Raw genomic sequence first — 15812 nt, 5'->3', positions numbered from 1 at the left:
TTTGTATGACCCCATCGTGCATAATAATCTGATACATTGGGGGTTGCACATTGAACTCATCTGCTAGTTCTTGTGGCACAGGCCATGCAGTCACATTCAGCAGTCTGTGTTTTGCAGGTGATATAATATTTCCCATAAATGAGAAATATCACAGTGCTATTATACACGTGTGCTGCGGTCCTTTGCCTCAGTTACAATAATTTGACATCATAAATATAGCACATGGGAGGTGAGCACAGAGCTCCTTGGGGATCTATACCACACTGTTGAACAAATTGTTCATTAAAAGAGATGTAGGTGAAGCAGAGAGCTAGTAAAGACTCTTGTATGAACTCGTGTCCCCAGACTCAGGGAGTGGGTTCTTGACAAGTATTACAAATGAGGGTGGGCGTCATATTGTTACATGGCGTTGTCTCTGAGGTTGTAACAAGTAAATAAATGTTGCTTACCTAACCATTTCCTTTTAGCAAGAAAAATGAGTGGGAGAGACTTCTTTCCAAATCCTGGCTCCTCAACAAAGACTCTGGAGGAGAGGAGACACTTCACCACCATCAGCCCAGTGAGAGGACATCAGGTTAATTCAAGATGAAGGATTATCTACAAATTGTTGGTTTTAGTAGCTAGACTGGTGGCTTTTTGTGTGTACAGAAGACCTTTCTGGATTTATGGATTGTGGGCACACCAATGACCATGTCTCAGCAGCTGTAGGAGATCTTTGTGTGGTCATGGTGGGTTTCCAGCACCAGGACATGGAACAATGTGAATATTTACTAGTGATCGTTTATCTGCTACATTTTATTGTATTTGTAAATATAGGGTTTACATGTTTTATAAACACATAATGCAAAGGAGAACAGCATCTAAACATGCCAGATGGAGCTCCAGGGTGAAGAAAAAAAAAAAGGCTTTCCATTAAAACAATCTTCTCATCCAGTGCTCCACAGCTTTTTTTTCTCTCTCCTTTTGCTTGAGGTCTTTTAACACTTAAAAAGTCCTGAATAATTCCAAGTTTTTCTTTGGAGGCTCTGAAGAAAGATTCTGACGCTAACGTGTCGTTATCAGATTGATGGGCCGGGTTTGATTGAAGTTTCTTTGTCATGCAAATGTCACAGGCCATGATGGATGGGTTCAGATATCTGACAAGCTTCAGGAGGTCTTCAGCTATTGGTCCCCAGAGAATCACGTGCCCTCTCTGTGAGAGACAGAAGGTTTGAAGCCTGGAAATCCATGGATGGAAGTTTACAGCTTTGACATACTACCTAAAGGTTGTAGGGCAAGGAGGATTCCCCCGAAAACAGGTTGACCCTCCTCCATCCCTGGCAGATGGACAATACCAGAATGGGCTCCTTTTTGGACTATACAATTTGTAACCGTGGCACCAGTGCCTACTCACCCAGAGGATACCACCATCTAGACCAAGGGGCATCATCCTTTCCAGCATGTGCAAGTACCAATGACATTTATAACGGTGACGGACGGTATGTAGTCGGGGCAGCCGGTGCAATACCCAACCAGATCCAGCAGCAGCAGAATCACGGCTACCATCATCATCATCACCCTCCAAGCTCCAGTTTCGCATATGCCAGCTCCATACCCAGCTACACTTCACAGACTTGCAGCCAGGGCTATGGGCATCAAGTCTATGCCAGCCAGGAAGCAGAAGGAGTTTATTTCCAGCAGCAGCCCTATTCTGCCAGCACAGCTCCCAACACTGGCTCTTTGTCAGAAGGATACTGTGGAGCAGTGCCAGGCCCCGTACCTTACAATTTACAACACTCCTTTGGGCAGGAGCACCAAGCTTTGCTACAGAACTACCCCAACCACTCACCCCTGCTCCATGATGAAAAAGAGGTGCCCTGCCAGCCTGAACTGGTATCCAACAATCCAACTTTCGACTGGATGAAAGTGAAGCGGAATCCGCCAAAGACCAGTGAGTAGCTTCCATCCCATGAGTTATAGGCCTCAAGTTCACTGAGTATTTGTAAACGTGGGCGCAGATCATTAGTATCTCATCCATCTTATGTGATGGCTCAGTTCAGTGCCCACCATGATATTACCTACAATAAATCCATCAGTGAGGTAGAGCCCACCGTGTCCCTGTTGAAGGTCTTCATCGTATTCATGTTTTAAAGTAACTATGATTAATGGATGGAGTGGGCAGAACTAGGAAACACGTGTTACATAATATCTGCTCTATTTACAGGGAGCTACATGTGCCTGTGACTTCTCTAAATATACTTTATTAAAGACTATGCTATAGACAATTCTACAGCAAACATAGCATGTAAATATTTAGATAAAATAATAACAACAATGTTGCTAATGACTTCTCTAAATATGAGTACATATATACAAGTTGTGTTCATTGTGTAGCACAATCTATGATAAGGTATATTTGTAGAATATTAATAACAATGTTGACAATGACCTCATTAAAAATTAGTAATATCACCTCCTCATTATAGACTATGCTACAGCAGACGCAACATTTATATAATAATAGTAATAATAATAGTGCCAATGACTTTTGTAAATTATTGTAAATATACTTTATTATAGACAATGCTACAGGAAATACAAACTTTCGATATTTATATGATAATATTTAAAACAGAAAAAAACAATAATTATTAATAATCCAAATATCAGTAAATTTGTTTTATATTTCCTCGTTATAGCCAAAGCTACAACAAAACACAAATGTATATACTTCTAGAATATTAATAATAATACTGTTGCCAATATTCCACAGCCAAACCTGCAGATTATGGGTTAAATTCGCAACAGAACAGCATGAGGACGAACTTCACCACTAAGCAGCTGACAGAACTGGAGAAGGAGTTCCACTTTAACAAGTACCTGACCCGGGCAAGGCGAGTGGAAATCGCTGCCACATTGGAACTGAACGAAACTCAGGTGAAAATCTGGTTTCAGAACCGGAGGATGAAACAGAAGAAACGAGAGAAGGAAGGAGCCAACTCCTGCATCATAAAGGAGTCATTAAAGGAGAGCAGCGAGACCTCAGACCTGTCCACCTCACCAGACACCTCTCCCAACTCTACATAGGACTCATTTTTACAGATATTAAAGATGTAAATAGTTTATTTTCTTGGATAAATGCCTTCTTATTTATATACAGAATACAGGGATTTTTACCAACTTAATAAAAGGGAGCTGGCCAGCTTCTCTCAGGGACACCCCATATTTTAGGGGAGCTGCACTTTCAGGCATCTCCATTAGAGCTAGCTGATTTATAGTTTTATTTATGCTTATAGGAGTAAGTGTCATGTCCTCTGTGTCTGTTATGTCTTTGCCGAGATGTGTTTCAGAATCCAGTACATAATATGTGACTGTGTCCTAATTAAAAAAAAACTAGTTTGCACTATAGATGAAACGAATACTACACAATTGCAGAATCAGTGCCTGTTAACAAGACATTTGTACAAACCAGAAATAAATACATTTATAGTATTGTATTTCTGCTATAACATAGTATTTCCTAGTAACAAAACATCTGCTTTGCTGTCTTTCCGACAATACTAATTTTTCTGCCGATGTAACAAGATCATTTTCTGTCGAGTTCTGCTTTGTCTATTTTTACAATTCGATACAGTTGTTGTTTTTCTATGTTTGTCTCTAGAAATAAATCTACCTCACATTAGATATGATGGCTTATTTGTTTAATGACATTGGTAGATAAGATGTCCAGGAAACCTTCCTGTGTAGGGTTGGAATAAGACACAAGATGTTGTCATTTCTGCCTGCTAAATCATAGGCTTTATTGCTATGTAATGTGCACAATTACTGATTATCTCAGCCCTATTAGTGTATAGTTACCACCTCAATGGCCAGGTATTGATGGTTGATCACTATGCTGACAGCAAACCATAATGGTGTTGTGTTCAGCAATAAATAAGTCACATTTAACATCAGCACAAGGGGATATACAAGCCCTTGCAAGAACCAACTTCTGTCTCTGATCCTGAGCACAACAAAGACAAACAGGACTACAATTTAAAAGTGAAAAGATGTGCAAAGGCACCTCTATGGAGATGTATTTCTATTCCATTACTCACTCCCTGGAGACAGGATGGAGTATGGGTGCTCCTATACATCAAACACACTTTAATCTTACAAGGTGGAGCTTGGAATCGTTTTAAGCTGTTTTATGATACTTATAAGTTAGAGGCAATATGCAATATTTTGTATTCATTTAGATATTTTTCTATATTTAGTTTTAGGCAAGTCATTCTGGGTTCACATTTGTCTAGTAATGATGTTCATGGTGTAAATATGCATTTCCTATCTGCAAAGACACAATAACTGTAGATGTGCAATTATTTGAAAATGGAAAATTAGATTTAGAGATATATCCTAGAGACAGTCCATTACATAAAATTTATCAATGTGTTTACACAGGTTTTCTGGCATGAATACAATAAAACAGAATGAGAATTAGTGGCTTCATAGTCACAGTGTTAACTTTGTCAGTACAAGTTGGTGGAGACTTGTAAAAGAATCATATGCTAATTTATTTACTAACAAGCAGAATCAAAGAACATCTTGTAACTTGTTAAACCTGCCTTTGTTTCCATCCCACACAACATCTATCAACAGGCAATGTGCAGCAGTGATGAAGCTTGTGGTAGCTAAATGGGGCGTGGGGGGCTGGACCCATGGTTAGCCAGTATATTTATACATTCAGTTATTTGGGTACCATTATACTGCAAAATGAATGAATAAAACTTACCAGGAATTTTTTGAAATGTGGAATTATCACACCAAAGTTGTAGAGTTTTGTAGAGGTTTTACATTCACAGATCTGGATTCAAACAAAACTGACCCAAAACATTGGAGGCAATGTATCAATGGGGGATTTTTAAAGAAAGTTTTGCTGGAATCTGTGTTGCATTAACTTGACCGTTATATAACAGATAGCACGTCTTTTGATAAATGATATGTCTGTTCATTGGCACCAAAATTATGACTTTTTTTTTCATAAATTTTTTAAAGCCTCATTGTTAAAGGGGTTGTCCAACTGTTATAAAAATTTATTAGCCAGGCTAGGAAGGGCTTTACCTGCACCGTGGTCCGTTGGTGCCATTCCATCCACTTATCAAAAGTGGCAAAAAAAAAAAAACCTGCTACATTTTTATGCAAAAGTCATTTATATTAATTTTGCCACTTTTTTCTGTTATATTCATAATTGGGTGCATTGGTAGCTTGGCGCTTAACTTTGCAACTTTTGCGTCAGCCGACACCTAGGTTTCCTGTGTTGCGGCTGATTTATCTTTGGCATTCAGACAGTTAAAAAAGTCTCAAAAAACCAATATAAAGTAATTTAAAAAATGACAACCGCTCCCCCCCCCCAAAAGGAGACAGGCATAGATTTCAACACCAAAGATAAATAAACCCCTTTGGGAAATTTTGAAGACAGAATTTTGCCTTAAAGGGTTTGATATATTGATACCTGATATATTATATATATATATATATATATATATATATATATATATATATATATAATTTGGAAAATTATACTTTAGTTGCAAATATTGTTTCTTTAGCCAAAAGGAAATTCCCTTCCAAAAACCAGCTCCTCTTAAATCCACTTCTCAGGAAATTGGTTTCATATGTGGCTTTTACCATTATACATTTGATTTTCTTGCAGCATTTTTATTGAAAATCCACAGAAAACAACAAAAAAATCTACTGGTGAAGATTTGTTGTTGTTGTGGATTTTATTATGGGTTGTAAATGTGTCATGTACTGTAAATGACATGCTGCAGCTTAAGGCTAAGTGCCCTCGACCAAGCCGAATATCGAAGTTGAAAAACGCATGTTAACAATTTGTGTCTGTCTGGTATCCATCCTCTATCAGTGGGTTGGGTGGTTGGGATTTTTAACATGCTGGTGCATTGTGCGCCATATGATTACACATGGCAACTTGTGGAGTGGAGTCAGCATAAGGAGGTAAATAGTAGCAATTCCTGGCCATGTGCCACAAAATGCGACTTTTTCTGAGCTCAGCATGAAAAACGGCAAAAAAAAAAAGCAAATAATAAAACTAAACAAAACAGAAAATAAGGCACAAAAACAGCCGTCTGTGAAAACAATGGATGGATGACATCCGAGGTCTTTCCGTGAAAAATAGACAGAGGCATATTTTTCATTTTTTTTCACCAAAACATTGGGGCAGATGTATCATTCTTTCACTTCCATTTTTCTACCATGTCTGGCAGTTTTTCTGCCTTTTTTCCTGTGTTGTCTAATTTATTACAATTTTATTGCCTTTTTTTGTGCTGATGGCATCATTTTTACATTTTGGTATGCTTTTTGGGTGGGGGTTGTATAAAGTTTTGCTTGGAGTTAGAATTAGGATTTGTGACAATTTGAAAAGTTGAAAAAAATCAAAGCAAACCTGGCTATAAAAAACAAGACACATCCAAAACGATAAAATCAGACTCCCGACTCCCTTGTTCAGTCTGGTCACTATTAAAAGGTGCGAAGCTCCCAAAATGATGAGACAAAATGTAACCACAGGTATGCAACATTTTGATAAATTAAAGAGAGAAAAAGCAGAACTGCCAATAGAAAACACATTAGAAAGATGGGTTATAAAAGTTCCCCGGGCACAGATCGGGCCCATTGACATCTATTGTACATACGGGTGAGTGAAAATGGCACAGACTAGGACATGCTCTATTTCTGAATGGAACAAAAATGCATTGGTGTATTTTTTGCCATATCCACCATTTTTTTTAGCTTTTCCGCCCAGCATGCTACTTTGGACACGACACAGAAGAGAACGGGCAGAAGCCGGATGGGTGCATGAATGCCCTGGCCCGCTGTATTTTCTATATTCTCCAATAGAAAACCGGCCAAGATTTAGATTTTAGAGGCCAGAGCTGTAGATTTGGCACCATGTGCGAGGCAGGGGGGCCGGGAAACATAATACTGGCGCTGACACTCTCATGGACACAAGCCCTTAAGATCTTTGCCACAGGTCAATATTTGCACATGGATGAGAAATTATTCTCGATTTGCTGGTACGGACATAAAGATGTCAGCTACACATATCCAGTTTTGGATGCAATTAGGCTAATTACACACTACTGTTCCTTCCCTACGTTCAAAAAAATAAACATTTGAGGTTTAGCATATTCATTAAAAATCCCATTAATGTAAATTTTATGTCATTTGCTATGTTCCATTTAGGCAGGTATGTGTTATCCATGTGTTTTTTTGAGGACGGAGGCTTCAGTACTTTTCTTCAGTTTGAAAAAAACACATGGATAACGGATATTTGCCAAACTGACCATAACGGATGCCATAAAATTTACATTGATTTCAATGGGATTTTTAACTGATACGTTAAACTTCCGTTAATCCTCTATTCTTGACTTTTTTAACGGAGGCAAGGAGCGGCAGTGTGAATTTAGCATAAATGTAATATACGAGCTATAAACAGTATAAAAAAGATGTCTATACAGAATATACATACACTTATAACATTACACTGTATAGTCCATTACATATACCACTTTTTGAGAGTAATTTTATTGGAAAAGGTGTCCTGGCTATGACCTTTCCACCGTCCTTTATGTTGTCCATCTCATTTTTGTTCAGGTACATTCAGGATTGTGAGACAACTGAAATGTCCTTTCTCTTCTTCAGGCCCACCTTGTTCTCAGTTTACTCTACCCTGACAGCTCTATTTCAGGCCGGTTTTCCATGGGCTACTTCAATATTTACACAAGTTGATGACTTGTCCCAGGATCTCATCTCAGCGTCTTGTCCTGCAGGCTCCTTCCCCCAGGCCTAAGTTCATTGAAAGTTCACTTGGAAATCAAAGCAGCAGAGGCTATGCTGGATGTCCCAGGACAGACCCTGGATGGACAGCAACTTAAGGTCATGTTAAGGTCTCGCAGCCCCTTCTGGGTCCCAAGTGACCATGCTTTCACTAATGTACAGTTGTACTGTATTTTTCGTACAGTGCTGACGTGTGAAAAATCACTGACTTGTATTGAATATTTAAAATCCATTTCAAGCCTCACTTAAGGAGGAACATGTGTGATCGAGAAAAGATATAGGCTGCCAAACTAAAGTTTAGAACCACTCAACTGGTCAGCTTTCATGAAATCTCATACTTAAGTTGTAAAAATAATAGAAAACAAGATGAAAGCGTCACTACCTCATCACATTTTCCTCACCTCGCCTAGTAAATAAAATCAAGTCATAATCCAGAAACTATTCATTTGTTCAGCACCTCTAAATAGTTTTCCTTTAATTGAATATAGTCTGTCCGTAATGCAGTTCTCTAATCATCTTCCATCTAAAATGTGTGTGTGTTAAGCCCAATTTTATCTTTAGCCATTTATGAGATATCATTTCTATAAAGAACCAAGGACCAACTACAGGTGATAGAATAAGGACTAAAGGGGTGAAAAAGGCCTTGAAAAAGTCTTGAATCTTAGTGCAAGGCCTTCTCCCTTTTCATGGCATCTCTAAGCCAGTTGGGCAGGAAGGAGTGTGGAGTGGGCCATGACAAGTGGGCCTCAAATTTAGAGGCCGGAGCTTGTTAGGATATTCGGGTGCTACATGCAGGGCGGAGGGTAACATCAAAAAACGCTGCTTGATAAATTCCCCACTCCCTTTTACCCCCCAAGTTTCTGTTCACATTGGAATCAGTTCTCTCAGGGATAGTGACTGCTAAAACAGATCCACATCTACGTTCTGGGTAAAATGATTACAGTCTAGTATGTTCTTTAGGGGCAAAAAGTTTAGATTTTAGAAAATTTAGCATCAGTGAAAACATAGGCTCAAGTTATGCTTGAAAAAAATGAATGATTTACTGCCATGAAAAATAGTAATTTTTCACCCGTTTTTCATGGTTACATCTGTGCGGCACTTGTTTTTCACGGTTCATCCCAAACTTAACAACTAAAGTGAAAAACAGTTCATACTAGAACATTCTCTTAATTTTATGGAACAGACACGCAGTCACAAAATGGTCATGTGAATCGATCTATTAAAATGTTTTGCATTTAGTGTAACCGAGTTCTTCCTCTTAAAAAACAATGCCATTTTTTAACGGATGTGTGAATAAGGCCTTAGATTTGTCTAACAAAAAAAAAATACCATAAATATATGTTTTAAAACGTATAATGCAGAAGACAATTGTGTGTTTTTTTACACAGTTTTCAAAAATACCAAATCACTGGAAAGTATAGATGTCGATCGGCAATCTTCATAATGTTGAGTGTAAGACACAATGTGGGAGATTTATCAAAAGTGTTTGAGGTAAAACTGTTCTAGTTGCCCATGACTACCAATCAGAGCTCAGTTTTCATTTTTCCCCAGCTGTTTATCAAATGAAAGCGGAGGTCTGATTGGTTTCCATGGGCAACTAGAACAGATTTACCGCTGTAAATGTCTTTACATCTTATGAAGAATAGTGCTGAGGTGATGTAGAGGGCCGTTTTGACCCTATCCTAATTTTGTGAGACCACATGGATGAATATTGCAGCAGCTATCCTATGTCAGCTTATTTCCAGCATTATGTAATCAGCGATGCTCCTACTTTATTAGGAGGATGCGTGCTGGCCACCAGCTTGTAATATAAATTATATATATCTGTCCAGGAGCCCAGGGCCGTTCCCTCTCACTTTTTGTAAAAGCAATGATGACCATGTAAAACAGTATAAAAGGAAATGTGTAACTTAATAACATCATAAACTGCACATTGGATGACTCATTGTGACTACAGCATATTAGATCATTACCTTAAATATATAACAGAAGAGAACCAGCTTTAGCCTAAATTCAGTTTTCATTGTGTGCTGTTCCTGACCACCTTGCCCTTTCTTATCAGTTGTGAACTAGCAAGACACAAGACCAAGCCTATTCACAGAAGAGGTTATCAGTGGGTAAATAGCCAGACTGTGGAGACATGATGGATGGAGAGCAGATAGGTTATCATAAATGGACATACTGCAAGAATCTACCTCACCTCAATGTACACAGGTAATGGGCAATTGTCAACTCATAATCACTGAAATAGGATACAGCAATGTTTGACTATAACTCACTGTTATACTATTGTGCAAACTCCTTTTTTTTTCTTAAAGAAGATAGCGTGCCACACAGATTACCACGTGAAACTGATAACATGAAGTGGATGGAGGTAAACTACTTCACATGGACAGATGAAAGTTCACAGAACCAGTAGCTGGGGCTTCATCTTTAGGCCTCATGACCACGGCTGCAACATAATGGATCCGCAATGGGTCCGCACACCGCATTTCTGTCGGGTTTCCCAACTATTTCCGATTTTCAAGCAATTCAAATTGTGGTCGCAAGACATGCACTCACATACACCGGTAAGAAGAAGGTTAACTCCGGGGGACCTGAGTGGGGAAGCGACACATGCATATCAGGCGCACGTTCTTAGTGAATTGCACCGGACTTCATGCTCGTCGGACAACGCACCTCGGGGATCGCGACAGGAACGGGTAAATAAGTAAATCTGCCCCAATACTTACAGGACAAGGACCTGATGTATAATGTGCGATGTGGGAGCCCGGCTTGGTCAGGGTGTGGTGAGACACGGTATGATCACTGTACCATGACCCTGCTTAATAGTAGTCCAAAAGCTTTAATTTTTACGCCTGGCTCACGGAAACCACTTACAGTCTGAGGTGACACTTTTCCATTTCTATAAAATTTTTAGACCTGATAAAGACTCACGAGATAGAGATGGGTGCATCAAAACCATGGGCTTGTGGCAGGATTTGTCACGTTCATACTGCATGTGTTCTGCGTTCAAACTTGAACTGGCCTCAAAATCATGTTGGAATAAATGGCATATGACCATTGATGCCAGGGGTTACCCGAGCTGTCATATGCAGAATAAAGTGGACAACTGCCTTTGCTGGAGCCCACCCTCTAGAGTCAAACCCCTGTAAGGTGTCCATACAAATTATATGAAAGCTGGCCTGGTTATGTATCTAACCTAGCTCTACGATGGTAATTTTATGTGTAAGGTGAATTGGGCATGTTGGATTGGAACATGCCTGATCCTTTCTTACCACGGGACACCAAAATGGATTGTGGAAGTGGGTTATTTTCCCTGCCAATAAACAGGCAGTGTATATGTATATAGGAAAAGCGAAAGCCAAAGTGGTCCATATGACTGGCTATTTTCATAGCTCCCATAGTCTTGAGGAGAAAGTGGCTCAGCCATGGGAAGGGGGTAAGGTGGACCCAAGTTCTCAAGATAGGTTTGGGTCCCAGACCTAGGACCTGGATCTATTATGTATTCAAGCAGAATTTGATGGGGCTTTATAAATAAAGATTCTTATAATTTTCATTATGATTCATGACAAATCATTGAGCATCTATATAAAATTGTAAGGTCACTGTAACAACTAGGCTTTGAAATGACAGCACCAGAACCCATGAGTTTCTCTTGTATAATCTCTATATTACTGTTTCACATCATTCGGATAGTTTATTGATGTACTTGAAGCAGTGGTGCTTTTTGTGAAAGATTTCACTCACATCAGGTCATTTTTCATTTTAGAAATAGATGATACAGGAAGAGATGTCTTCTCAGTGCAAACATTTTCTCCCAAAATTATACAAATGAAATATCTTCCAGTTCTATGTAAATACAGTGTATTCAGTTCATATATAGAAGTGTAGTACATTTCTAATTTATTCTGTTTAACCTTTTAACGAGAAACCTACCATCAATGGCCAGGAACGCTACACTTATATGCAGGCACTGTGACTGTGGTAATATTATTATATTTATTATTCATGGCCTTCTTACTTCTAAAATCAATCTTTAAAATTATACTGATATCCCTGAAGGGCTCCTGGGGGTGTTACAGAAACCCTCTGCGCTCTGGTTTCAAAAGCTGTTGTTACACTGCAGCAGCAAGTCTCATTCTCACCCTCCCCCTGCATCTTCTGTAATCTTGGGAGCAGGGAGCATACAGTGGGAGGGGGAAGTGCTTATTCAGAATTTAAGAGCCTATGAACCTGCAGCACGGTGGGCCTCTGATAACAGGCCTATAGCCTTTCTGGCTCATTAGCATAATTGTATAATGAAAGAGGCTGTGGTAAACAAATATTAAAATAAAGCACGGTGGCTGAGTGGGTAGCATTACAGCCTTGCACCACTGGGGACCTGGGTTCATGTCCCAGGGTCAACATCTCCAAAGAGTTTGTATGTTCTCTCCGTGTTTGCATGGGTTTTCTCCAGGTCCTCTGGTTTCCTCCCACACTCCAAAACATACTGGTTGGTTGATTAGATTGTGGGCCCCATTGGGGACAGGGACTGATTTGGCAAGCTCTGTGTAGTGCTGCATAATCTGTGAGCGCTATATAAATAAAGGATTATTATTATTCTTATTAAGATCCCCTGGTATATCATGCTTGATTTTGATGGTAGATTTTCTTTAAGACTAGCTTGTATTGGACATTTAGCGGTTACACGCTGAACTTCTTTCCTTTGATGTTTGACCACAAAGACAGCTTGACCACGGTGGAGCTCGGATTTATCCTCTTTCTAGCTTCCCGCTTGAATGACAGCTGCCAATCAGCTGTTCTTCTGAAGAAGTCTACCTGGATACTGGAAGCTTCTGGAAACCAACTAGACCAACTCGCCTCTCAAGACAGGGAAGTTTAATGTCCGAATATAGTATTTTATGCAAATTAATTAAAAGTGCCAAAACTGTTACTATTAATCCTTTCGCTACCTTACACCATTCTTATACATATTTCTACCTGGGAAGAGGGGGGAGCGGTGATACCAGTTTATAACTGGGGGGCCCTTAACAGTACAATGATCCCAATGGACACCAGCAGAATGGCTAAAAAAGCAAGGAATCAAGGTGTGGCAATGGCCCAGTCACATGCACGACCTCAACTCAACAGCAACGGTAGAACGTAGATAATTTTGGTCTGTACTTATTTACAGTGTTGCTTTAGTTCATTGATTTTTGTGGGGATTTGTTATGTCTCATTCTCTTACATATAATCTTGGAAAACCACATTGGAGCTGGAGCCAAAAAAAGGGTACAGTATTTATCCTTCTCTTGTCTAGTCTATGAAACTAATGACTTATCCAGAAGTATGTGTGGGGAAGGGGGGAGGTCATGGGATCCGCTTCAGCCAATCAGTCAATTTTTCAACCATGGGATATCATTGTGCTATGAAAAATAGTGACTTCTCTTGGTCCAAGGAGGCCACTGATTGGTTAAAGCAGGTCCATTGGCTCAACTAAATCAGATGACATTGGTGGTACAAGCTAAAAGCATGACTATAGCTAATACCTTACCTTAAACTTGGCTTTCCTTCCAGGCTTAATGTTGAATGCAAGTTGTTTATGAACAAACAACTTACCAGAAAATGAGCCATTCACAATTTATTTGTTCCTTTTCAGTCCATTTAAAAATAAAATATTATTTATATAAGTATATAGAAAGTGTACAGTATACACATACAGTATATAACAAAACGTACATATGTGTTATATTGGAGAGAATATTGTATTGAGAATTCTGACATTGACATATAGAGTTATGTTTTTGTTATATGTATAATATAATGTACAGCATATACATAGAATATATATATATTGTTGTGGGTATTCCACCCTTTTCTATACAGTCTTGATTCAATGAACAAGGGTCTTCCTGTACAATCAACTTAAAAAACCTAAGGTTGTTTATCACAAAGATATAGTTTTAGAGTTGGGACTGAATGACGCACCCTATCATCTTCTTGACAGGAGGTGCTTTTTCTCTCTAGTATAAGTGCCCTGGTAGCAGCATCACTTTTGAGAAGATGAATTGCCCACTCCTTATGGCTTCTGTTCATCACACCTTCAAGGCTGAACACTTACCCTTACTTTGCTATGTTTTATGGGGTAAACTTATTGTCATTAAGGTTAACACCAGGTCCTCGAAACATAATAGCCTTTCTCAACTACAGATAACACTAGCTCAGTGCCAATAGTAGGTTTATCTGTGTGATAGGGACAGACATAGGTTTATGCAAAAGGGTCAAGTGTTGCTGGTCTGAAAGGCTCTTTGTATATATTCAAAGTAAAGATTATGTGAGCATCTATCTCCATCTTATCTACAAAAAGATTGCTAAAAAGACCATGTTATTGTGCTTGTAGATCAATACAATGTAAACAATGTATATCAGCACTATGAGTACTTAATATACATAATTACCATATTAGAAATACATCATCTGTAACACTCCACAAAGTCCGACTGATTTCAGATTGACACGATTGTTGCCAAACACACAAAATAGATTACAATGTGAGACTAAAATGGCTTTTATATCGGCAAGATTATATGGATTAATACAAACTGGCCTTTAAAAAAATGTTATGAAGTTGACTACGCAATAGGTTATAAAGGGAATTTTCCATCTAAATCAAGCAATATAAACCAGGGACACATACGCAGAGATCCAGACACTGACTGTGGTAATCTTCTTAAATTTGTTATTCATGGCCTCCTTCCCTCTAAAATCAACTTGCTAAATTATGCTAATTAACCATAAAGTAGCTGCACAGGCTGTTATATTGTTCAGGAGCACTTACCCCCTCCCACTGTGTTCTGAAACTTCATCTACTGCTGTGAAATTACATCAGACAGAAGGAGGGGGGAAGTGCTGATGGAGCAAAGGGGTAACAGCCTGTAAAGCTACAGCATGGAGGGGTGTTGGTAATCCCCAGGAGCCCTTCAGACTCATAAGCATAATTGTAAAAGTTGATTTTAGAGGAAAGGAGGTTATGGATAACAAATATAAGAAAGTTTACTACATTAATGGTGACTGGATCTATGAGTAAGTGCCCCCGTTTCATCCTTGCTTGATTTTGATGCTTGATTTCCTTTATAACCTATTGCCTGCTCAACTTCAATGAATACAGAACATTATTGTAAAGGGGAGTTTTTAGTAATCCATATTAATCCAGCCGATATAAAAGCAGTTTATGTCTCACACTGAAATCCTTTTTTTTGTGTTTGACAACAGTCATGTCAATCTGCAATCAGTCAGCCAGGTGGAGTCCTACAGAAAATGATGGTTACAAGTGATTGGTTAATGGGGGGACTTAACGTTCACACATTACTTTTCCATTTTGGTTTCATTTTTGCTAAATAAGTTATGACATTGTGGAATCTGTTGTGTTTTTGTTATTATAATTTAATTTTCTCATTTTAAGACCATTTAAGGACTAAATGTAATTCACAGAAATTGAAGAGGATGTTCTTTCGTTTTCCTCTTGGTACAGAAAGGAATTTCAGAAAGGATCTTTATATCATGAGAGTGTTTGGACAGTTCTTAAAAAAAGTTTAAAAGGGGTTTTCAATTAAAGAGCATCTAGCACCATGATGAAGGACTGCATGCAAATGAGCATACAAAGGTGTTAATGGAGCTTGGAGCCCCTCAGGCTCATTTGCTTACAGTCCTTCATCACGGTGGTAGATGTCCTTAAAGTCAAATTATATTTAGAAATGCCCAAACTGGCTGCATTGAAACACAACACAAAAGCATAGCCACTGCTACACCCCTGGTCTGGCCTGGGCTCCTGCTGCTCGCCACTTCCTGATCCAGTGACAACATCCTGACAAAGGGTCTTATCACCAGGAAAGACAATCACAGAAGAAAATGTTGTGCCTTTTGGCTACATGGAAAACTAAAAGTATACACTGGACACATGGTTTAATGCGGAAAGCACTTCCATCTCTCCTGTTGCTGTAAGTGCCTGCATAACTGCA

At 38.9% G+C, this 15812-nt stretch overlaps 1 protein-coding gene and 1 long non-coding RNA gene across 2 annotated transcripts in view; one reads left to right on the top strand and one right to left on the bottom strand.

Annotated features, from left to right (window-relative positions):
* Positions 1 to 1323: 1323 nt before the first annotated feature.
* On the top strand, positions 1324 to 3105 carry HOXB1 (homeobox B1). Its single transcript, XM_072113661.1, has 2 exons — positions 1324 to 1930; positions 2753 to 3105. Exons 1-2 carry the CDS (start codon positions 1324 to 1326, stop codon positions 3064 to 3066), a joined length of 921 nt encoding a protein of 306 aa, XP_071969762.1. The 3' UTR covers positions 3067 to 3105.
* Positions 3106 to 12149: 9044 nt separating this feature from the next.
* Positions 12150 to 15812, bottom strand: part of LOC140064584 (uncharacterized) — a 44887-nt gene continuing 41224 nt past the window's right edge. Inside the window, exons 2-3 of the long non-coding RNA XR_011847776.1 lie at positions 13349 to 13445; positions 12150 to 12675 (exon numbers count right to left, since the gene is read on the bottom strand). This is a non-coding gene — a long non-coding RNA (uncharacterized lncRNA). The remainder of the gene's footprint in view (positions 12676 to 13348; positions 13446 to 15812) is intronic.

This window comes from Engystomops pustulosus, chromosome 6 (assembly GCF_040894005.1).
Source record: "Engystomops pustulosus chromosome 6, aEngPut4.maternal, whole genome shotgun sequence".
Taxonomy (NCBI): Eukaryota; Metazoa; Chordata; class Amphibia; order Anura; family Leptodactylidae; genus Engystomops; species Engystomops pustulosus.
This window is presented reverse-complemented; position numbering and strand designations above follow the sequence as displayed.

What these genes read in the sequence shown, in the direction of transcription:
- HOXB1 (XM_072113661.1), top strand. Translation starts at nt 1,324, where the DNA reads ATGGACAATACCAGAATGGGCTCCTTTTTGGACTATACAATTTGTAAC. An exon ending in GCGGAATCCGCCAAAGACCA is followed by an intron (nt 1,931 to 2,752) that starts GTGAGTAGCTTC and finishes AATATTCCACAG; the next exon opens with CCAAACCTGCAGATTATGGG.